The sequence below is a fragment of the Phoca vitulina genome, unplaced genomic scaffold (genome assembly GCF_004348235.1).
Source record: "Phoca vitulina isolate PV1807 unplaced genomic scaffold, GSC_HSeal_1.0 scaffold68, whole genome shotgun sequence".
Lineage (NCBI taxonomy): Eukaryota > Metazoa > Chordata > Mammalia > Carnivora > Phocidae > Phoca > Phoca vitulina.
In genome coordinates this window covers 252,035-276,804 of record NW_022589771.1, presented here as the reverse complement: position 1 = coordinate 276,804, position 24,770 = coordinate 252,035, and the positions used below count along the sequence as shown (strand labels likewise).

The 24,770-nt window shown below is 38.2% G+C and overlaps 1 protein-coding gene across 1 annotated transcript in view; it reads right to left on the bottom strand.

The window, feature by feature from the left end:
• MORC3 (MORC family CW-type zinc finger 3) overlaps positions 1 to 24,770 on the bottom strand; it is a 43,985-nt gene that overhangs the window by 7,858 nt on the left and 11,357 nt on the right. The window contains exons 3-15 of the mRNA XM_032392534.1: positions 24,073 to 24,205; positions 22,770 to 22,984; positions 22,033 to 22,180; positions 20,437 to 20,584; positions 17,850 to 17,978; positions 17,317 to 17,436; positions 14,664 to 14,761; positions 9,848 to 9,952; positions 7,703 to 7,825; positions 7,522 to 7,596; positions 6,478 to 6,523; positions 5,158 to 5,324; positions 838 to 1,726 (exon numbers count right to left, since the gene is read on the bottom strand). Coding sequence (XP_032248425.1) covers positions 838 to 1,726; positions 5,158 to 5,324; positions 6,478 to 6,523; positions 7,522 to 7,596; positions 7,703 to 7,825; positions 9,848 to 9,952; positions 14,664 to 14,761; positions 17,317 to 17,436; positions 17,850 to 17,978; positions 20,437 to 20,584; positions 22,033 to 22,180; positions 22,770 to 22,984; positions 24,073 to 24,205 — 2,396 coding nt within the window. The remainder of the gene's footprint in view (positions 1 to 837; positions 1,727 to 5,157; positions 5,325 to 6,477; positions 6,524 to 7,521; positions 7,597 to 7,702; positions 7,826 to 9,847; positions 9,953 to 14,663; positions 14,762 to 17,316; positions 17,437 to 17,849; positions 17,979 to 20,436; positions 20,585 to 22,032; positions 22,181 to 22,769; positions 22,985 to 24,072; positions 24,206 to 24,770) is intronic.

Sequence of the window (24,770 nt, the reverse complement as noted above, 5' to 3'; positions counted from 1 at the left end):
AACCCTTCTTTCAAACACCACATTAATACAATACATAAAATACATGTTTCTAAAAGGAGCTCTCTAAATCTGAATGGAGGGTATATGCAGAGGCTACTACCTATCTCCTGACGTCTACCATTTTTCTCCTTCTTCCTCAGTAGAAGAACCCCTGAATAAAGACTACACTTCCAAAGCACCCATTAGCCAGGTGACTAAGTTCTGACAGGTGGAATATCAGCAAACTTTAGGAATTGCACTCCTCTTCTTTGCTGCTGCTTGGAACACAGATCTACGAGGACTGGACCTGGAGGCCACCTCGGACCATAATGGCACACTGAGAAGCGAAGCAACAATGCAGGAGCCTGTTGTCTCGGATGCCTGTGGAACTGCCATGGCTCTACGGTGTTTTTGGTCACCTGCCAATAGACCTAATCGTAACTAATACAGGGTGCATCTATAAAATGAGGACATCATCACCTACCTTGCATGGTTATTGCAAGGCCTATTAATAATGGATGTGATGTTCCCTATATTTAGCAACTGACTGGCTCGATGGGAACGAGAACAGTATTTTGAGCAGGATAATCCTTCATTACACAGTAATTTCCAGTACACTACAGGAAACTACAATACCTGGTCACCACCCACTAAATTTTAGCAATGCCCAGCTCCTCAACACATACTTCCATATACCCCAGGACGACCACTCCCCAGCTGAGAAGCAGCAGGGCAACACACAGTCAATACACGGAAATATTACTAAGTAATTTATTCCAATCTAGCAACTGGCAGTTCTTTGTGGCTCAGACTCCCAGGGACTCCCAGGACTCTCATTATGCGGAATGATACACTCACCTCATTTTTATACTGGTCCCTCTCCACAGTGCACTTGTCCAACTGTCTAAACACATCGTCAAGCTGCACAACCATTTCGTCCACTTCACTTTTGCTCTCACTACTGGCACACTGACTGCATTCGGCCTTCACATGCTGCAAAGCACTACACTGTTTCTTCAGCCTTTCTATTTCCTCCAAAGCTTGCCGATACTGAGATACCACGTGGTCTGGACTTTCAGATTTGCCATTAATACTTTCAAGTAAAAATACAGCATCAGTCTCGGTAGACTGATGGCAAGTTTCCTTCTTCACGTATTTGTCGTTCATTTCCAGTATCCTCTGCTGTAACACTTTGATTTGGTCAGTAAACACATTACACTGTCTTTTATAATTTTCTTTTTCTTGGGTAACTAGAAGCAGCTCATTTTTCAGTTCATTTAGCTGGCAACTAGCATCACCCGCAGATTTATCAAAGGTGTCCTGGGTTTCCTGTGCCTTCCCTTCAGCTTCCACACAGGCTGGCAGCACAGCTGCATCATTTCGTGCGTCTATCTCATCTTCAAGTGCCTCTTCCTTTTTAACAACTACACTCGGGGCTTCAGTCTGGGTGGCCGCAGTGGTTCCCTGATCACACCTGGATGATGAGATGCCTGATGAACCAGCCGGGGCACAAGGTCCCTTATCAGCCACAGGCTCGACCTGATGACCACTTTGCTCGATGTGACTCTGTTCTGATTTCACTTCAATGTCATGATCTACTGCAGGTTTGGGAGTACTGTTTTCTTCTAAGATGATGACATCTTCATCATCATCAACTTTATAAGCTGAATTTTCAAATGCTTGATTACTCAATCTCCGAGTCTTTGCATTCAAAATGGACGAACGAGTAGAAAGTCTCCGTTTCAGGCTGGAAAAAAATTTAATATATAAAATATAAGACTATAAAATATTGAAATGAACAAAATAGATGACTTGAAGCAATCTATCTTGAAATTCTAAGAAATGTCCATGTTCATTTAAAAAAATGTTTAACACAGCACTGCTCAATGATTTAATGAAGTAGAGAGGATTTTCTCCTGTACAGCTGAGGAAACAATTAGACTACTTAGCTTGCCTTAAAGTAGGAGCTCTGCATACTCCCAAACATCCCTTCACTTGATGTCCTCTGGGCACCTCAATATATACACGGCCAAATGGGAATGCCACCTCTCCCCCAGGTCTGCTCCTTGCATTCCAGCGCTCAGTGAATGGCTCTGCCCTTCCAGTTTGCTTTCATTTTTATCAATGCTCGATGATCAAAGATGAGCCACAAACTAAACCAGCATGCCCTCTCCTTCCATTTTCCTGGCATTAAAAACTGCCTCATTTTCCTCATTGACTCAGTTTTCTGTGAATTTACCACCAAATGATACTATTTGCTCCCCCTCAGCGGGTTATCTGCCGTTTATTGTTTAGGCCCTAGGTGTTAGCCCTCCTGTTTCCTCCATCTCAGGAAAGGTTCTTCTGGTTCTTGGCTTTACTCCCTCATATCGAGGGAACATAGTCTCCAATAAAATCTTGAGAAACAGTACACAGGGCATAAAAAAATGTGAAAGGTTACATGATGAAAGTATCTTTATTCACTTCTCAATTTTATTGCTGGCTTGGTTTTTATATAGACTTCCAGGTTGGAAATTACTTTCTCAAAACTTTAAAAGCATCATTCCATTGTTATGTACCATTTGGTGTTCCTGCCATTCTGATTCCTGATCTTTTTGAAGGTAACTTGTGTTTTCTCTCCCTGAAAAAATTATTTTCCATGGTGTTCGAAAATTTCATGTTTCTTAGATTGGATCTTTTTCCAGACATTTTTGCTGTGTATTTAGTGGAAGTTAAGTCATACTATTTCCTCCCCTTTGTTTTCTCTGATCTCCCATTCTGAAATTCCCTTATTTAGATGTTGGCCCTCCTGTACCTTGTGTTTTCCTTTTTCTACCCTCTACCTGCTTATCTTTTCTAAGAAATGTGTTTGTTCCACACCTACCCACCTCCCAGTAAATTTCACAGGGCTTCCTCTACTCCCTTTGTTTCAGTTTGTACTCCTGGTGATCTCTGCCTATCTTTATGTTTCAGGGTGAGACCGACTAGAAGCAGTGAGGGCTGGCCCTGTGGTGTTAAGGGTGCTCAAACTGTCAGCACCACCCAGGGCTTTTCCCCTGGGGGCCCAATGAGGGGAAGCGGGGGGGGGGGGGGGATTTCTCATCATTTAGTACTCACTTTCCCTTACTCCTCCTCTTTCAAAACAGTGGCTCACCCACATCTTCAGCAGTGAAACTGCTCCAGAAGGAAAACATCCTACCTTCTGACGGAGAAGGAGAAGCCACATCGCCAGACCTGGCAGGTTATGAAGAGGTTTAGAGAACTACTCTTCCTTAAACTCTCAAACAAGCCTCCCGTTCTCACCCATTTTCTGCCTTAAGAAATGCTTCCGAGTTTGGAGCACGCCTGGGGTTCCATGGAGTTAATCACTTAACTGGGAGCTGCCCTGTTATTTTTCTTATGAAGCTAATTCCTATTTGTCTTTCTGAAGACTTAGTTTAGGAACACCTTTCCAGTCTTTGGCTTTATTTTTAAAGCTTATATATAAAAAACAAAAACAAAAACAAAAAAAACTTGTATTTTTCTCAAATTCAAACTTCAAAATCTTCAGGCTTTAAAAATTAATGAAAAATTTCTCTATTCTCTTCTTCCACTTGGATGGAATAAATCACTTCAAAGAATAAATTTCAGGGGCACCTGGGTGGCTCAGTCGGTTAAGCGTAGTACTCTGGATTTCGGCTCATGTCATGATCTCAGGGTTGTGAGACTGAGCCCCCCGCAGAGCTCACCCTGGGCGTGGAGCCTGTTTGAGATTCTCTCTCTCTCCCCCTCTCACTCTGCCCCTCTCCCCTTAAAAAAAAAAAAAAAAAAAAAGAATAAATTCCATTATCTTTTATCTGTAAACTTTACAGATTTCACTTTTTCTTACTTTGTTTGGAACCATCTTTAAGAAGAAAAGCCAAGAACATTAAAGAGACTATTTTTTAAAAATTCACACAAATTCTTAGTTGAGTAGCAATCCAGCCCCAAAAATGTAGGCTACAAACAGCAAACTATTTTAGAACATGCCCTCCTGATGTATATATGCATGCAAGCAGTTATTTCTAATCCTTTTGGAGGTCAAAAATCCCTTTGAGAATTTAATGAAGGCTATAAAACTGCTCAGAAAATCCCATCCCACTATCCCTAGGAACCTGGTTTCAATGTTCATCTTTCAACAAAAAAGACCAAGCGTAGTTCAGTCTGATTCCCTAGTTCACTGGCATCGTGTTTTCTTCTTCACCTGTATTCAATTCTATTCCCTCTGAATGGCCACCTGCACAGAGTATTGCTTTCAGAATTTCAGGAACCAAACCAAGTACTACCTCATCCCAAACCTTCCCTGACCATTCCAGTCAAGAGAGCTAACTGTCCAATTTCCTATCCCTCATACCTTTCTTTCTCCCTTCCTTCTCCATCCACTCATCCAAAATAAACAGCCTACCACGAGCTAAGAACTCATGGGTCACACTTGACATTATAGTGCTGTACTATTAATTGCTTCATGTTTTTCTAAGATACTGGTAATTTTAAAAGCAGGAATTTTCATATTATACAGAATTTCAAAGAGGTTAAAATTTGATCAAATTCCACAATGATTACAACTGATATTTTAAAAATTGATTTAAATGGGTGGCATGAGTGGGGTGGAGTAAGTTTAGATAATAAAAGTAAATTAACTAGGGGCGCCTGGGTGGCTCAGTCGGGTAAGCGTCTGCCTTTGGCTCGGGTCATGATCCCAGGGTCCTGGGATCGAGCCCCGCATCGGGCTCCCTGCTCAGGGGGAAGCCTGATTCTCCTCTCCCTCTGTCTGCTGCTCCCCCTGCTTGTGCTCTCTGTCAAATAAATAAAATCTTTAAAAAAAAAAAAAAGTAAATAAGTGGGGCGCCTGGGTGGCTCAGTTGATTAAGCGACTGCCTTCGGCTCAGGTCATGATCCTGGAGTCCTGGGATCGAGTCCCGCATCGGGCTCCCTGCTCGGCAGGGAGTCTGCTTCTCCCATTCCTCCCCCCTCTCATGTGCTCTCTCTCTCTCTCATTCTCGCTCTCTCAAATAAATAAAATCTCAAAAAAAAAAAAAGTAAATTAACTTATCCTTAAGACTTTTTACATGCATATATAAACTACAACTTCTTAGAAGTGCATTACTGCAATAGAAGTGTCAAGTAAAGGCTCTGTTTAATATTCATTCCCCATTGGAAAAATACATTTTAGCCACTGACTTGTTGCTTTCAGGTTCAGACTGGGGTGAACCTCGATGATTATTTATAAGTCTTGTTGCATAAGTATTTGCCACTTCTGAAAGATGTCCTCTTGGAACACTTTCCTTCACAGGAGAAAAGCTTTGACCTGACACGGGGGTTGTCCGAAACAAGAGTTCAGCATTAATCTGTTGGAAGAAAAAAAATCAACTTTAAAGGACTTTTTTTAATGTGCCATGCCCCAAAACACGAGATACTATTTTCCCTTTGCCCTGTATCCCAGAAAACATTGAGAACTATGCTAATCATGTAAATTCTTTAGTCTATACCAGAGAGCCACTAACAGGCCAATAAGCCAAATCCAACCTGCAAGTGAGTGGAAGAAAGGTTGTACATTTTTAAAGGTGTAAACAAAACAACAGAACAAAGAATACACAACAGAGACTGCATGTGGCCCACAAAGCCTAGAATACTTACTACCTGGTCTTTTATAGCAAGATTTACTGACCCTATGCTATAAAGAACCTAATGAAATACAATTAAAAACTTCTTTTTCTCAAAGAAAGAAATAGAAAATAAAGTCAAAGATACTGCCTTTAGAATAAGTACGCCCACTATTCTTTTTCACCCAGTTCTGTCCTCACCTCCAAACCCTCAGCCTTTGCCTTAAGAAAACATTTCAATGTAACTAAAAGCAAACATACACATCTGCAGCAGACCAAACTTCCTTACACAAGAAGTACAACTGCCTACACATATACTCAGAAAAAGCTCCTTAACACCATTAAGCACTAAGAAAGTGGTCAAGGAAAACACTGTAGCTTTAGTCCAGGTTAGTACCAGAACACGGCTCCCTAGGGCTTCCTGTGAATTTTTCCTTAATTGCCTATGTGACGGTGAGATTCATCATTTTTTTCTCTTTTTTTTTTTAGAGGGGGAGAAGCAGAGGGAAAGGGAGATGGGGAGAGAGAATCCCAAGCAGGCTCCATGCCCTGCAGAGAGCCCGACTTGGAGCTCCATCTCACAACCCTGCGATTATCACCTAAGCCAAAATCAAGAGACACTTAACTGAATGAGCCACCCAGATGCCTGGGTGGTAAGATTCTTAATGCCTGCCTTTCCTCAGAAGATGCCCGACTAAATAATAAAACTGAACAGTTTGAATGAAGTTGTTGGCCTAGGAAAGAAGGCAAGAAGGGGTATAAGAAAAGGAAGTATGTGAACTGAATGAACAAAATCACCTCCATTTGTTATGCAACTCCTAAGCTTTAAAACTATTTGTTAAACTACCCACTACCCAATATAATACACAGCTATAAAATGCAAGGTTTCATTAATTACCCGAGGGATCATTTCCGGTTGTCTGATCCTGAATTTTTCCTTGTCTCTTAAAAAAAAAGAAAGAAAAGTGAACATATTTAATTATTTTTCACTGTTTCTCAATGACATACTTGGCATTTCACTACTGAGTCACTCAGATATGTACACTGAACTCTGCTTCAATTTCATTTGTAAGCCCTTAGGAGGGAAATACTTTCTACCTCTTACCTCAGTAATGCCCAATGTCTGCCTTAAGCTTTCCACCCTCACCAGCATTATTCTCAGACCTCCAAGCTGGAACATCACACAGGCTTCTAACTGGTCTCTTTACTCACAGTCCTGCTGCTGCATTTATCTTCAAAAACCGTGCACTCTAAATCAAAACCACCTGGAAGTTCTGCATGCACTCAGCCTGTGTGTGTGGACAGTAGCCTACAGTTCACCAGGGCTGACTATCCTTCATTACCCAGCTTCTCCCTCCCTCATTTTCCATCATGCCCATTCACGTATTTGCTCTAAAGCTGAACAAATCAGTTTCCCGTACATTTGCATCTAACCCATCCTTCAAGGCCTGTTACACAAATATCCTTCATGAATTTTCCTGATCCAGATTTCCCTTCCCATCCCCAGCCAGAAGTCATCTCTCCTTATGGGCTTCCCAGCAGGACTGGATCCTGCCTTCTATAGTACTCATCAACTTCTCACTGATAATGCACATATCTCACCTTCCCTGTTAAGACTATAAACTCATATCAGGCATTACTCATTTATGATTCACCTATGTGTGGCCCCAAAAAACAAACTATTCTGTATGCAAACTATCTTGTAGATAACAGGATAAATAGCAAGTGAAAAAAGAGCAGACATCCACAGTATAAAGTTAAAACAACAACAACAACAAAAGCATCCGGTATTATGCATCCACATCAAAATCTTTTCTGGGGTCATAATCTTTTCTGGGTTGTACTAGTTTGATCTTGGAGAAGCATCCAATTAATGCGGCACACCCATCACTATTAATAATTTGAGCATTATTTCCCCACCAAACATTAATACAATACTCACTTCTTTTTGTAGGTTTTTTCGTAAGTAGGATGCACCAAATCCTCATCTTCAGGTTCTTCTGGAACATCACAATTTCTAGTCAGAAAAATCACATGGGAATAACACGTCACCAGCGCCTATTCATACATCTTGAACAGTACTTTCTGCCTTTCCAAAAAGGGTACTACCAACTATATGGTACCTGAACTGTGGGTCAGGGTTATTGGAGCAATACCATTTTTCTGGAAGTTGATCTATCCCATCTGGTAATTTTCGCCACTTTAGACAGGAATCACATTGAACCCATGTCTGATCAGGACGTTTCCTGTAACAAAACAACATAATATTAGTATGAAAATACGGATGCAAAGTACACTTCATGAGATCTTCTACATCATTTCTACCGCAAAATGCCTTTATTATTTAATTCTGTTCCTGAAATGCCTGCAACATAATTATTGTTGTACAGCAAGTTAAATTTTTTTTTAATTTTTTTATTGTTATGTTAATCCCCATACATTACATCATTAGTTTTAGATATAGTGTTCCATGATTCATTGTTTGTGCATAACACCCAGTGCTCCATGCAGAACGTGCCCTCCTCAATACCCATCACCAGGCTAACCCATCCTCCCAACCCCCTCCCCTCTAGAACCCTCAGTTTGTTTTTCAGAGTCCATTGTCTCTCATGGTTCTTCAGCAAGTTAAATTTTTAAAAACAATTTTGGTTACCTTCAAAAGGTTAAAGCTAACAGGCCAATTTAAACAAAGAGACTTAAATGTCTTGTTTAATAGCATACTATTCAATTTGTTCTCTGGTAATAAAAATTCAAACTTAAGATTCCAAACGCTTTGCTCTGAAATTTATATTAAGTTAGCATTTGCAATGTCCAATCTAGTATATTTATTAGCCTAAGTACAGAAAACAGACAAGCTGTTATTACTATAATTTAAGCATTTTTAGTAATTCTATTACATTTTAGCCTCTACCATAAGTGTATCTCTGAATATCTAAAATTTGTATATTCTTTTAGTTTATAAAATGCTTTAGTTTTATCATTTGAAAATTACAATGATCCTATGAAGAATTTAGGTATTCATTTAACATTTCACTTAACAATTAACAATTCACTGAATATATGAATAATGCCAATAACTTTTTATATCTAAATTTTTAAAAATGCATTTGCATAGTTACATAAACTTGAAACAATCCATAAATTTGTTTATTTTTAGAGAGGGGGGAGGAGCAGAAGGAAAGGGAAAGAGAGAATCCCAAGCGGGCTCCACACCCAGTGCAGAGCATGACGCAGGGTTGTCTCACCACCCTGAGATCATGACCTAAGCCGAAATCAAGAGTTGGAGGGTCAAAGTCGGATGTGCTCCAGAAATTCATGAAGTAAATACAAACCCCTTGTTTCAGGAGCTTACCACTGTTCATTTTTTTAAAACCCTGGCAGAATTTTCTATGCTTACAGAATTATGCATGTGTATATGAACACTTTAAAAAAATAAAGTGGGAAATTAATACATTGAACTGCATTTTTTTTTTTTTAAGATTTTATTTATTTGACAGAGAGAGACACAGTGAGAAAGGGAACACAAGCAGGGGGAATGGGAGAGGGAGAAGCAGGCTTCCCGTGGAGCAGGGAGCCCAATGCGGGGCTTGATCCCAGGACCCTGGGATCATGACCCGAGCTGAAAGCAGACGCTTAACAACTGAGCCACCCAGGCGCCCCTGAATTGCATCTTTTTTGTTCCTCATTATACATCTTGGTCATCTTTCCATCAGTACACAGTTATTATTCATTCATTCACAGAATCGGTTCTGTGTGCTATCCTGTTACTGAATGCTTGTTAGGCACAGTTTTTAAATCTTGTAACTCTGGGAGGTGCTAATGTTCCCATTTTACAAGTAAAAAAAAAAAAGGAAGCTTATAAAAGGCCAAGTAACATGTTCAATGTCACATCATTATTTAAGCAGAACTAAAATCTAAATTCAGGTCTGGCTTTAGACTCATGATCCTATTACACAAGACCAGAGTTTTTCAAACTATGAGATACAACCCATTAGTGGATCATGAAATCAATTTAATGGGTCAAGACTTACATTTTTTAAAAGAAATAAGTATCAGCATGCAATGAATGTATGGATAAATACTGCTTCATGAATCTTTTGTGTGTATATATAAATGTATACATTCACTGGCTCATTTCATGGTGTGCTCATTGGAGTTGTACAATTTACTTCTTCCTCTGGCTTAGTTCAAAGTTTGTGTACCATCCCTATACCCTCCAACACCACATCTTGATATTAGAGTGGGTTGATATTTTTTAATGTACTTACTGAATATCTTCAACTGGCAAATTTAGAGGATATTCTGCATTTTTCTTCACTTTCATTTCATTCCAGTAATCATTCAGCTTTTCTCCTAACGCTGCTATTGTCAGCCTAAAAAAGCAAATCAAAATCAATTTAAGAAAAAAAAAGATAAAGCTTAAATCTTTGTCAAACACAGAAAAAGCATAAACGACTTAGTAAGGATCATGTGGACACTAGAGGGGAGGGGAGGTTGATGACTCCCAAAGGTACAGTTAGTAAAGAATGCTCTAATGGCAATTTTCTACAAAGACACTTTTAAGTTCCCAGAACAGAGCCAGGATCATCTTTGAAGATACAAATAGTAATATTTTGTGTCCTCTGTTGAGAAAGTATGTTGCAGACCAATTAGTGGGAGTACCACAGGCTCTCTGAATTCCAACCCCAACCGATAAATTTATAAGCTTCAATTCATATTAGAACTCAAACTTTTTTAAACTAATGATGTAATGTATGGGGATTAACATAACAATAAAAAATTAAAAAAAAAAAGAACTCAAACTTTTTTTTAAAGATTTTATTTATTTATTTGACAGAGAGAGAGAGAGAGATAGCGAGAGCAGGAACACAAGCAGGGGGAGTGGGAGAGGGAGAAGCAGGCTTCCCGCCAAGCAGGGAGCCCGATGTGGGGCTCAATCCCAGGACCCTGGGATCATGACCTGAGCTGAAGGCAGACGCTTAATGACTGAGCCACCCAGGCGCCCCTAGAACTCAAACTTTAAGTTTATAAAAGTATGCTATCATCACCAGCAAGTATATTTCAAAATAGCTTCTGTCCCACAGTTAAGACTGTCACTTCTTCCCCAATAAGATATTAGTAAAAAGCAAACCAGTGGGATCTAAGTCCACACTTAAGTAATCATCTGAGTTAAGCACCTACTTTGCCAGAACTATGCACACGTGTACAAGGTACGGTCAGTGTAACATTCTAAATTTAAAATAAGGCTTTCAAATGTCAAGACTTCAAATTCTACACTGGCAGATTAATCAGACATTTCTATCCACACCCGTTATCTCCCACTAATTTTTTCTCCATTACCACATAACATATAACATGTAAGTGTCCAAATGAGAATGAATCTTCCTTCCCAAACATATCCTCCCTGCATTTCACTTTTTCACGTCTTCTTCATCTCTTCCTCTCATCACCACTATTCCTCAGTCCAAGAGACTGCACCCATTTGTGTTGAGAATATACTGAGGACTGAAACTGCAGGGTCATAGGCGTGGGCACTGATGTTTGGTTTTACTTGATAATCTAATAGTTCTCAAAACTGATCGATTTTCATACCCACCAGCCACGTGCAGGGGCTCCAAATGCTCTACATCTTGCCAACATTCTCTGTCTTACTCATTTCAAATAACTTTTCCATTTTGCCCATTATGATCAATACTTTTTGCATCTTGTTTTAAAAACTTGCTTAACTAAAGGTTTTTAAAATATTCTTGTTCTCATTTTCTGTTTTTGTCTTTCTCATTTAGGTCTAAAATCCATCTGGCATCGATTTTTTGCTTCCTTTGAGGTAGGAGTCATATTGTATGGTTAATCATATTAACCATACAAATAGCCAATTGATCCAGCATTTTTGGAAAGATGATCATTTTCCCACTATAACATGATGTAATCTTTGTCATAAATCAGGTCACCAAACATATAAAAAGTAGGGGGTTATTTCTGGCTTCTCTATTTCAAGAGACTGCTTATCCTTTAATTAATACCACACTTAGTTACCGTAGCTTTCCAAGTGTTGGTATTTAGTAGGTTAAGTTTTCTTGCTTTGTTGTTCTTTAATGATTGTCTTAACTATCTTGGGTCTTCTGACTTTCCACATAAAGTTTAGAATAAACCTATTAATAATATCAACACCCAAACTGGCAAGGATTTTTTTTTAAAAAAACTGGAATTGTATTTAATTGGAGAAAAACTGACATTTTATAATATACAGCCTTCTAATTCTTGAACCTGGTTTGCCTACTTATTCAGGGCTTAAATTTCACTCCACAATATTTCATAGTTTTCAGTGTATATGCTGCATATTTTATTTACTCCAGAGTACTTGATTTTTTTTTAAACTTTTCATGAATTTTTTTTAATTCATGTTCTAGTTTTTAGTTGTTGGTAAACAGAAATACAATTGATTTCTGAATACTTCTTATCCAGCAACCCTAGAATATATATCATTTAATTTATTCCTTTATTAATTCTGAATTTGCGTATTATTCTGGACTTACTATATACTTAATACTATCTTGTACAGAAAAGTTTTATTTCTTCCTTTTCACCCTTATAACTTTTACTTCCTTTTCTTTCCTTATTATACTGATTATTTCCTCAAGAACAATGGTGGATAGCAGAAATCCTTATCTCATTTTCACCGTTAAGGGGAAAGCTATTAATAATTCACCATTAGGAATGATGCTTGGTGTTTCTGTAAATGCTCTGTATTGCTAATATGCCCTTCTATTAATGATTTTGTAAGTGTTCCCTTTTTTCCCCTAAATTACAAATGGGCGGGGTGCCTAGGTTGCTCAAGGCTTTGGCTCAGGTCACAATCTCAGGGTCGTAGGACCAAGCCCCACGCCCAGCATGGAGCCTGCTTAAGCTTCTCTCTTTCCCTCTCCCTCTGTCCCACCCTACCCCCACACCCCGCATCCGCCCCACTCGCTTGTGCGTGTGCTTTCTCTCAAATAAAAAAAAAAAAATTACAAATGGGAGTTGCGATTTATCAAGTGCTTTTTCTGTACCTATGAAAATAACCATAAGATTTTTCTTTTCTAACATCAATGTGATGAACTACATTGATTTTTGAATATTAAAACCACGTCATCTTGGAATATAATCCAATTGGTTTTATTTATTTATTTATTTTTTAAATTTTATTTATTTATTTGACAGAGAGAGACACAGTGGGAGAGGGGACACAAGCAGGGGGAGTGGGAGAGGGAGAAGCGGACTCCCCGCTGAGCAGGGAGCCCAATATGGGGCTCGATCCCAGGATCATGACCTGAGCCGAAGGCAGACGCTTAACGACTGAGCCACCCAGGAGCCCCTCCAATTGGTTTTAATGTATTATCCTTTTTACATATCACTAGATGGTATTTGCTATTATCTTATTAAAATTTTTATATTTTGATCATGAGAGACATAAATCCCTTTCTTGTAATGTATTCACATGTTCACTACCAAAGTTACATGTCCTCATAAAATCTTAAAGATTGTGTAAGACTGGTACTACTTCCTTCTTAACTGTTTGAATTTAATATGTGGAAAGTCTTCTAAAAATTGACTCAATTATAAAGGAATGTGCCATATCATCTAAGACGGTAAAAAACCGTTCATGCTATTCCTTTGATGTTTTTGCATCTGTCTCCTTTTTGTTTCTGATAGTGATGATTTGTTTTCTCCTTTCTTTCCCCTTTTATTGCCCCTTTACTAATCTTATCAAAGAACAAACTGGGCTTTTTGATTTTTTCAGTTATGAACTTATTGTCTCTCAGCTCCACACCCAGTCTTCTTTGCTCAGTTTTGTGATTCTGAAGCTTGATCTCGTAAACATTTATCCTTTGGCAGCCTGAGGAGTGCTGAACTGGATTAACAGGTCAATGAAACTGCTAGGTGACAGCAAGACATGTGTGCCTCAGGTTCTGGTATATATTATTATTATTTGGCTGGAGCCCAGTGGCCCCCAGGAGCTCCATCTGTGCTCTCTAGCCATGCTCTGCTCTCCAGCAGCCTACAACCTCCAGCAAGAGACCAGTTCCAGTGTGCCCACATCCTTGGGCAAAAACAGGTCTCCTCTACAGAACAGCTCCAGCCCACCCACAGCCTCTGGCAACAGCAGGTCACATCTACAGACCAGCACTGGCCAGGCCTTCTTTTTCTGGCAAGAAACTTGCAGGTAGCTTGTTCCTATGTTTGTCATGACTGCTACAAGATCTGAATCTCTGACTTTAGGGGCAGGGGGCCCTCTCCTAGTTCCTAGTCCTCTTTTTCAACCTTGAGGGAATGTTAGTCTTTTATATCTGCTAGTTCTAGGAACCTACTCTTTTATCCCTTCTAGTAATCACCCTCTACTATCCTAGTTAATAATTCCTTATATTAAATTATCCCTGTTCAACTAACAGGAGTAGTCTCTGCCTCAGGAGTGAAGTCTTGGAGTATATACTGATTTTCTGTATTATATGTGATTCCTAATTCATTGATTTGCTCTTACCTTTATTATTTATTCTACTTTATTTGTTCTTTATTTGAAAAAAGGGCCTATGACATTATTTTTGTCTTTATCACCAATGTTCACATGCATTTGCATTATGTGCTCATTAAGGAAAGTGTGCCTCCTAAACCTACAAGTGAAACTGATGGTCATATTCATTCTGTGACTTCTAACCACTCTTAAAAGATCAGAGTATTTCTGTCTAATGTACACAGGACTAAATTACCTTCAAGTTCCCACCTAATAAGAACAAAGTTTCAGGATATTACATAGTAAATATTGACACCAAGAAAGCAGAAATATCCTCTATTTTTACCATAAATCTCAGAAATACTTCATCAATAAAGACAGGGGAGAACGAATTTCTACCAGTAATGGAGTAAAATATAATTCCTAGGTTGGGAGAAGATGGCTAAATGTGTTTTCTATGCAAGCCTCTCACCTACCAATTTTCTTAAAGTTCTATAATATAAAAACATCCACAAGACAGAAAAAAAATTCAGTTTAGGAAAAGAGATGAAAGTATTTCCAAAATAAACTGTAAGAAGTAACTTCAATAGGTAACATACCTGTACTCGTTAGTATAGTCAAAATCTTGTTTATTATGAGTTGGCTTTAGGAAATTACACTCTATAATTCCCACTACTCCAACACCCATATTGTTTGCCTGAAAAAGAAAATGACATCAGTGTTTTAAGCATAAGACATGATGCTCAAAATAATTACCCTTCCACACAGATTTATAATTTATATGAACCATTTTCCTACATTTTATGTCATGATTCTTATGAAATTTAGATTGAAAAATAGTGTCTGAGGGCGCCTGGGTGGCTCAGTCATTAAGCGTCTGCCTTCGGCTCAGGGTCCTGGGATTGAGCCCCGCATCGGGCTCCTGCTCAGCGGGAAGCCTGCTTCTCCCTCTCCCACTCCCCCTGCTTGTGTTCCCTCTCTCGCTGTCTCTCTGTCAAATAAATAAATAAAATCTTCAAAAAAAAAAAAAGAAAGAAAGAAAGAAAGAAAAATAGTGTCTGGTAGGTATATTTTACTTTTCTAGAAGTTAATTCCTAAATATATTAGAGCCTTCCTCCAAAACCACTTCCACTGTTGTCAAATATCCATTTAGACAAGTATTATCATCCCCACTTTTATACAAAAGAAAAAAGACCACCTCTACTGGGATACATTTCTTAGATAGTAGAAACCACAACTACCTCCTTTCTATATCCACAGTATCTAGCAAAGACCTTAGCAATGATATTCCAAAAGTTTGTTAGATAAAAATTAAAATCATTTATCCAAAGTTACACATCCAGTTGCTAATGGTGATGAAGTAAAAACCCAGGCCAGTTGAATTCAAGTTATTTTTAAAACGCTGCTAGCTAAAATATTGAAATCAAAGTATAGGAGTCATATATTCTGATTATATGTGATTAACAAGTGTATTCTGTTCACACTTATAGCTGAGTCTACAAAAGAAAAAAGTGAAAGAAAAGTGAAAATTTTCAGAAATATAGATGAAACCATGCAGATTTAATCGTAATCCCACTCTATTAAAAACCATCAGTGGTTTCTCATCTCAAACCATTAATAAACCACAATACCCTTCAATTTGTAGTTCCTGTTCACTTTCTTTCCGGCCTCATCTTCTTGTCTCTCTCCCATCACTCTCCTGACTTAGTTGCATATGCCCCAAGCAGTTAGCTACTCCCTTAATGAAGCCTCTTTCCCCTCCTTTGCAGAGATTTTTCTCTGCCTGGAAAACCCTTGCCAGACTTTTCAACACAGTAACATCAACTGAGACTCATCTCAATCACCACTTTCTCCAAGAAGCTTTTTCTGATTCTTCCAACTTGTACCACATTTTCCCCTCACCAGAGCTCTGAGAGCATGCTCTGTATCTTATCATCTTCTTATTCTGAGCATCAAGCACGGCAAATCATACCAGGTATCTGACACTTATTTAGTAACTGTTTATTGAATCCACAGAATGCAAATACTATGCCCAGTCCATCACCTGGTAAAGAAAAACAATGTAAGAGTTGGCTATAGAAGCCTATTTCTAACAAGGTCAACCTTAACCAGAAATTATACACAATGCAAATTTAACTGGGTTGGAAAAATGGGCTGTGTATCTTAAGTCAGATTCATAAATGATAAAAGAAAAAAATATTTTACATTCTGTTGCAGATACATTGTTTCTTTTGAATCCCAAAGCACTTGAGAAACAAGGCTTAATACCAAAAATGCATTTCTAATTTTACCAGTGAAATTCCCTGTAACTTTAATTATAGAATATTTCTGATGAAAATTACTAGTCCAATTATAAATGAAAATTAGCATTTTAAATAAAAGTTATTGACACCTCATACCATGGTTGCCAGATTTCTGTATTTAGTGGTTCTGAAATTAGTGGTTACCAAGAAGAATCCAACAAAGTTTGCTTACTTTTGCGAAAATGCTATATTCTGGGTCATGTAACAGAGTTGAGCAATATTCAAGATAAACCCACACTATCATACTGTGTAGAGCTCACACCATTCTACAAAGAACTTAGAATGAAACAAGATGAATAGAAAATGAAAACCATAAACTTGGAAAACAAGATATGCCTAGACTTAATACCTTTAACAAACTTCATTTTCAGAATTTATCACTGAATTCTTACATATACTCCAAAAAAACCTTTCTGTGAAAACATGTAAAGGATGAACAGACTAGCAGAGTGGGCAATGTGCATCATCCTAAATTGAATTCTACAACAATGGAAGTGGTTTAGGAGGAAGGCTCCAATATATTTAGAAATTAACTCCAAAGAAGTAAATCACCTGTATGATCCTGTTTTTCTGGCTAATAAGTCAGGACTAAACAAAACTAACCAATTTCATCCCAAAAATAATCAGGGATCCATATCCAAATACAGTCAAAAGATCTGCACCTGGATCTAAGAACCATACTCATTTTAAGTCTAGGGCAAGTTACTTAACTTCTTAGCCCCCATTTCCTCATCTGTAAAACAGAGATAAAATATTCTGTCCCCCTCATAAGATTATTTGGACCAAGCGGGAAATTAATATAAAAGTATTTTAAATTCAAGTGCCATACCAACATTATTAAACACACTGACATTTAGAAGTCATTAAGCAAAGCATATTATTTCACATTTGACCCAATAAGATATTTTAACTTTTTATAAAAGATAGACATTTCAGATATAAAGCTTACCCTTAACTGACATCCAACTTTTTCATAAGCTTTGATGAGTCTATTTCTGTGATACATCATTATCCCATAATGGTCTTTATTTCTGCAGTTGAATCCAAAAGTAATTCTCACCGTTTTAGTCTTAAATGTTAAGGAAAATTCTGAACACACCACCTCACTCCCCTCAAATCATCCTTTCCAAGCCATTTTTTAATGAATCCAAAAGTGTAAAGAAAAAGGCAAAGTTGGAGAGGATTAGACTCCATATCAGGATAGAAGGAGAAAGGGGGAAGAGAAATACACTTTATAAATGTATCTTTATACAGCATCGTAAAAAGGAAAATAAAGGACACCCGGGTGGCTCAGTCAGTTAAGCATGTGCCTTCAGCTCAGGTCATGATCCCAGGGTCCTGGGATCAAGTCCTGCATTGGGCTCCTTGCTCAGCAGGGGCCTGCTTCTCCCTCTGCCTGTTGCTCCTCCTGTTCGTGCCCTCCCTCCCTCTTTCCTCCCACCCCCGACAAATAAATAAATAATCTTAAAAAAAAAAGGATACTAAAAATTTGGGTCGATAAACATCACGTTCGATGTAGGCAAGACTCTTTGAAACCAGCTGTGTCTTCACTTTCTGTCCACGTAAGATGATCTGCATTCTTGGCTTTAGGTATAATATACTACAGTAAGCCTGCAAAGACACAACAGTATCTGTCCTTTCCAAATAATTACCTACACATTTGTTCAACATTACTGATATGTGTATTTAAAAAGAAACCTACCACTTTGCTTTGACAAAGGACCCATGAACTCTTCAACAATATAGACTATAAAGCTGTTATTAGTATCTGATTGCTTTTCTTTAAAAATATACTCAATAGGGGCGCCTGGGTGGCTCAGTCGTTAAGCGTCTGCCTTCGGCTCAGGTCATGATCCCAGGGTCCTGGGATCAAGCCCCGCATCGGGCTCCCTGCTCAGCGGGAAGCCTGCTTCTCCCTCTCCCACTCCCCCTGCTTGTGTTCCCTCTCTCGCTATGTCTCTATCTGTCAAATAAATAAATAAAATCTTTAAAAAAATATATATATATATACTCAATATACTATAGCCTGAGAAATGGTTTGCAGAAAACAATCTATTGACCTATATGAATATTATGTTATATTACAAATAAAACATTTTAAAGTTACAAAACAGCATATGTGGTATTTCATTTTAATTTTTAAAAAATGTACATATGTACAAAAAAGGATTGTATTTCTGACTCTTTGTCAAGTATATATATTACTATTGCATTTTAAAAGTAATGATAAATTTTATTTAGGCAAAAATAACAAGCAAAATCCAATATAGACAGAAAGGCCTGTTGTACACCTGAAAAGGAAAATATCATAAATACACCAACACTTAAGCCAAGTAGACAAGCTTAGTATTTTTTAAAAATTGAACTGTAACAATCAGCACTAATCTAAATGTATTTTCAATTCTTAATGTATGAAAATATAGATACTGGAACGCCTGGGTGGCTTAGTCAATTAAGCGGCCAACTCTTGATTTTGGCTCAGGTCATGATCTCAGGGTCCTGGGATTGAGGCCTGCATAGGCTCCGCACTCAGCGGGGAGTCTGCTTGAGATTCTCTCTTTCTCTCTCTCTCTCCCTCTGCCCATCCCCCTGCTCACACATGCACTCTCTCTCTCTCACAAATAAATAAATAGATCTTAAAAAAAAGAAAAAAAAAGTTTAGATACTTTACAATCTTTTTTTTTTTAAGATTTTATTTATTTGACGGGGTGGGGGGGAGAGAGAGAGAGAGCACAAGCAGGGGGAACAGCAGGCAGAGGGAGAAGCAGGCTCCCTGCTGAGCAAGGAGCCCAATGCTGGACTCAATCCCAGGACCCTGGGATCATGACCTGAGCTGAAGGCAGATGCTTAACAAGTGAGCCACCCAGGTGCCCTGATACTTTACAATCTTGACTGAAGTCCATATTCTAAAACATGTTAAAAAATAAATATGCTGTTCTATGCCTGCCTCCAAGCCATCATATATCTCTAAAGAAATGAACTGAATAACACAAAGACAGATGAAGATTCAACACAAAATTTGAACATTTCTCTTTATTTCCTGATTCCTGATTTCAGAATTAGTGTTTTGTCATTTATAAAATTTATTAACGATATTTAAAACATTTTACTTCATGGTACACTAAATCCACACCACCTGCTGGGCCTGCCTCTGGACCTGTTTCGTAATTGAGCAACATTTTCTTAACAACTAGGACATACTTCAATAACGTTTTGGGGTATATAACTGCTAGGGTATCAGAAAGTTATAAATGTGTAAATGTCACATGTATCCTCAACTTGGGGTTATGGAATCATCTTAGCACAAAAAAATAAAGGGAAGGTAGTATTATATGTCTTATAGTGACTAAGAAACAATATTCTTATTATCATATCAACATTTTAAACAGTATTAATTTCAATCTCAAAAACACTTATTAATAAGGTCAAATGTCAGAGATATTTATCACAAAACTGTATTAATGTGTATGATCTGTAGTCTATATTTGCTTTAGGATGCAAATTAAGGTGTTCCAGAATATTTTAAACTAAAAAAGAGAGACATTGAACTTCGTGTTTTTGCCTGGATTAATCAATATGGCTACTATAGGACATACTGATTCTAGAATTCCTAATGCAAATAATCTAACCACCCAGTGAAAGAACTACAAGTGCTGTTAGACCTGATGACTTTACAATTATAAAACTTTTCTGAACAGGGGCGCCTGGGTGGCTCAGTCATTGGGCGTCTGACTTCGGCTCAGGTCATGATCCCAGGGTCCTGGGATCGAGCCCGGCATCAGGCTCTCTACTCAGCAGGTAGCCTGCTTCTCTCTCTCCGACTCCCCCTGCTTGTGTTCCCTCTCTCGCTGTGTCTCTCTCTGTCAAGTAAATAAATAAAATCTTAAAAAAAAAACAAAAACCAAAAAAACCTTTTCTGACAGTGTGCTCATGAAAAGTGAAATAAATTGGTTCCTGTCTGAGATACTTTTACTTAGAGATCACTGACAGCATTTATAACACAAGTGGATAACATAATTTCCATTATTTGATGATTTTCTCATGTCCAGAAAGAGAGCTGAATACATACCCTCAGGGAATAGTCACTCTCAGGAGCAATTTGGTCCATTCTCTCTTGCTTCTTGTACCCTTTCTTCCCTGTTGTCTCATCTAAATCTTCAGGAATTCTGATGTCATATTTATCCTTATCAAAATCAAACTCTGTTGCATTTTTGTAGCTATAAAAACAATTTTTTGAAAGAGCTAAATTTTAACTTCACAGCAAGATAAGCAAATATACTTAATTAACAAAACAAAACACCTACCCGTCCTGGTTGGGGGGCGAGGGGGGAGACGAAAGCAAGGGAAAAACAAAAGAAAAGGAATCCAGGAAGATACAGAAAAACTGTATACATTCACACACTGCTGGCAGGAAGTCAAATGGTAGAGCCACTCTGAAAAACATTCTGGCAGTTTCTTAAAAAACGGAACAGGCAACTACCATAGGACCTAGCAATTATACTCTTGGGCATTTATCTTAGAAAAAGAAAGACTATATTTCCACAAAAACCTGTACACAAATGTTTACAGCTTTATTTGTAATAACTCAAAATGATAAAAATCCAGATGTGCTTTAACTGGTGAACAGTTAGACACACGATGGTCCAGCCATACACTACTACTCAGCAAGGACAAGGAAGCAAACTGCTGACACACACAGGAACCCAGATGAATCTCCAGACAAATATAATGAAAAAAGCCAATCCCAAAAGCTTTCACACTATAGGATTCTATTCATGTAACATTCTTAAAATGATGAAGTTACAGAAATGGAGAACATGTTAGAGGTTGTCAGGGATTACAGAGGGAGGGGGTGTGGATATAAAAGGCCAACATGAGGGATCGCGGTTGATGAAAACATCTGTCTCTTGACTCTCTCAATGTCGGTATCAACACTACTGTACTACAGTTTTGCAAGATGTTGCCATTGGGGGAACTGGGTAAAGAGTACATGAGATTTGTGCACACAAATCTACAGGTATCTCAAAATAAAAAGTGTAAATTTAAAAAAGGGGAGTGAGAATGGGTGGGGCTTGACAGCAAAACAAGGAAAAAAGGGAATATAAATCAGAAAAGATGTAAAGTATTTTAGGCTTACCACTCAATTTGTGCTTTATTCCTATCATTCTGTGTGTCTAAATTTCTCAACATTATACATTCATCCTAAGTTTTAAAAAAACCTTATTTGCAAATGATTTTATCCTCACAAGGATAAAAGACTACAATCTTTAGCAATACAGAGGTCTCATCTACATTACTTTTCTCACCAGTTGTTAAATTATGCTTGGCTTTAAGTAACTGACAAAGATTTCTCTTCCTAACTTACACAAGTAGGGTTTATTATTTGAGGAGGGGTAGAATAACAGAAAGTGAGAACTGAGCTCTATGGTTACTCAATGGCAGGGCTAGGAAATTTAGTTTTAATAATATGAAATTATCTCAAATTGAAGCCAAAGTGGCCTCAATAAAACACTCTTGGAAAAGACAAATCGTTACCTATGCCAAAAAATGAGTACCTTCCAACATATTTCTACTCCGTGTGACAATGGATAAATGTAATAAAACCATTCCTGCACAAGCAATTTCCTTTCCAAATGAGAAACCATTCACTGAGTTCCACATTTACCTTCTAAGGTTCCAAATGATGATCCTCGTCCCCTTCTTACCCATGATAGCATCAAGTTCTGCCAGTAACTTCTGTTCCGTAGAAAACAGAGAATGTTCCAGAATTGCTGCAAGGCTTGCTTTTGATTCTGATAAATTTATCATCTGTCGTATATCTTAAGTTAAAGACTTAGACGAACAACATATTTTTCACAATTGCAATATGGAGACTCAAACAGTAACAGTAACAGATAACTATTTCCTAAATTAATTTCTAAGTTTTAAAACTGTAGTTTGATTTCAGATGAACACCAAGGAAGATGAAGTATGAGCAAGTTTATTATGATTCCTAACTAATTTAATGGTTCCTAATATCTGAATGTGTTTATACACAGAATGTGTTTATACACAGAAGACATTCTCCTAAAGATACCTTGCTTTTCATGGGCTTAGGGGAAATTTCAAGGCAGACCACACATCTTATTAGGCATAAACACAACTGAAATAAAGGGGAGAGCTACAGGAAGCTGAACACAGAATGCAACCACCTGACGTTAAGGGTTTCCATGGCACAATTCCAACAGAAGAGAGAAAGAGACAAAGGCTTAGCCTCAGATGTAAGAGGCAATGGGTAGGAACAACAGCTATCATGGAAACTGTGATTCAAAAACGAGAATCTGGAGGAGGGCAAGAGGAGGGAAGGGTTTGGAGTATTTCTTCAGTTTCTCCATAGTTTCTATTTCAAAATCAAAAGGATATGGTGTTTGTTGAACGCCACTATTGGGACAACAACATGTTCTGCTTTTATGACTTCCAAGTAGGTCTGAGATAAGAAGCCCACACTCATGCTTTCTCCATTTTTGGTAAACACGATTGCATCTTTACCCAAACGCATAGAACCTGACTTAAAGCCATTCCCATACAATCCAACTGGGACATGACCATTCATGGTGACTTTGTCACTGAAGCCAAAGCTAAAAAGGAAAAAAGAAAATTTTTTTAAAATAAATATGTATAACCTTCGTTTTTTTAAATTCAAAAATTATAAAGTAAAAAGCCTGGGTATAAACGTTAGCCTCATCCTCTAGCTGCATAATCTTAGGCAAACTACTTTTAATCTATTTTGACGTTTTTCCCCATCTCTAAAATGAAAACTAAATCTGCATTGTAGGGTGTATGAATTACACACTAAAACAGGAGCTCATTGCCTAGCACATCATGCCAAAATGACTGAGTTCCCATCTGGGCTCCTGTGACCCTTGAGATTTTACCCCATGATATTTCTTCTAAATGCAAACAACCCCCTCGATCTCAGCAAGCCTACTGTAGTATGATTACCAATGGCATCGACTAGAGTTTCTGGCAGAATAACAAGTATTTAAGGGACAGGAGAAAGGGCTCTGCTGCCACATTTTCTCTATCCTGTATCTCTACTAGGTACTTTGGTTTCCTTTTCAGGCACATTTGGCTTCACACTGACATCCTATTCTGTGACCCCAGAGCCCAAGGCTTTATGACTATTTTATCTTGCTTCCTTCCTTTTCCTCAGAATCCCTTTAAAATGACTTCCCACCAAAAGTGGCGTTTTACTGGAAATACTGGTTAAAACTAATGAACACTGGAGTATAAATAACTGCTATCACTGCACTATAACTCTAAAGGAATGGTGGAATTTTGGGTAAGTCAGACATGCGGGGGGTGAGAATGGCAGGGATTGTCTAATAATCAAATAGAAGGAGGAAATGATGGGAAGACTTAAGAGAACGGAGTGGGCTGTGGGTATAGCATATCATATTTAAAAACCAAAAAGTATGGGCAATAAGTAGGACACATGAAACCCCTGAACTGGGTAAAAGCAATATTTTTAAGAAATGTGACACTTTTGGGGCGCCTGGGTGGCTCAGTCGGTTAAGAGTCTGCCTTTGGCTCAGTTCACAACGAGCCCTGTGTCGGGCTGCTGAGCCCTTTCCCTCTGTCCTTCACCTTGCTCGTGCTCTCTCTCTCTCTCTCTCAAATAAATAAAATCTTCAAAAAAAGAGAGAAATGTGACACTTTTACATACCTTAGCATTTTATGTAACTTATCTGAAGTCATACCATTCCCATTATCAGTGAATGTCAAGCATATATGGTCATTTATCACTGTTTTGTCAATCCATATCTGTTTAGCATTCACATCAGGATCGTAAGCATTATCTGGGAAACAGAAGTTTTGAGAAATTTTGATTTTTCATTTTAAAGAGCAATTAGTTCAGTACAATCCTTTAACAAGCAACATGTTTTTTAAAAATTGAAATGCTTAGGAACTCCTAAAATTTGAAAACATGAAACTAAACTGTACCTTGCTATACATCATTCACTGATCATTACAGAATTAGCTCTTTCCAAAGCCCTCCATTTGTCACACTGGTACCCACTACACTGAAAAAGTACAAATAAGAAGAATGACTGTACCAAAGAGATGAATGAGACAGGGAGGTCTTCCTCTGCCCAAAGAACCGGCCTGGCTATCAAGAGAGGAACTGAGAGCTGAGTGTCATCTCGCACTACAAGCTGACACCGAGGGAATGCAATGCAGTTCCTGAATAACCAAGGAAGCGGTCATGTTTTCTGCTAAGCTGGATACACAGATGAAGGTCTACCTTCTACACAGTTCTTCAAATTATGGCCCTTTCCAATCTAACCAAAGTTTCTGGTGGCTTTTACATTTCTATGATCTCTGTACAGATCCCCATTTAACACTCTTGTTTAGCTTCCTTGT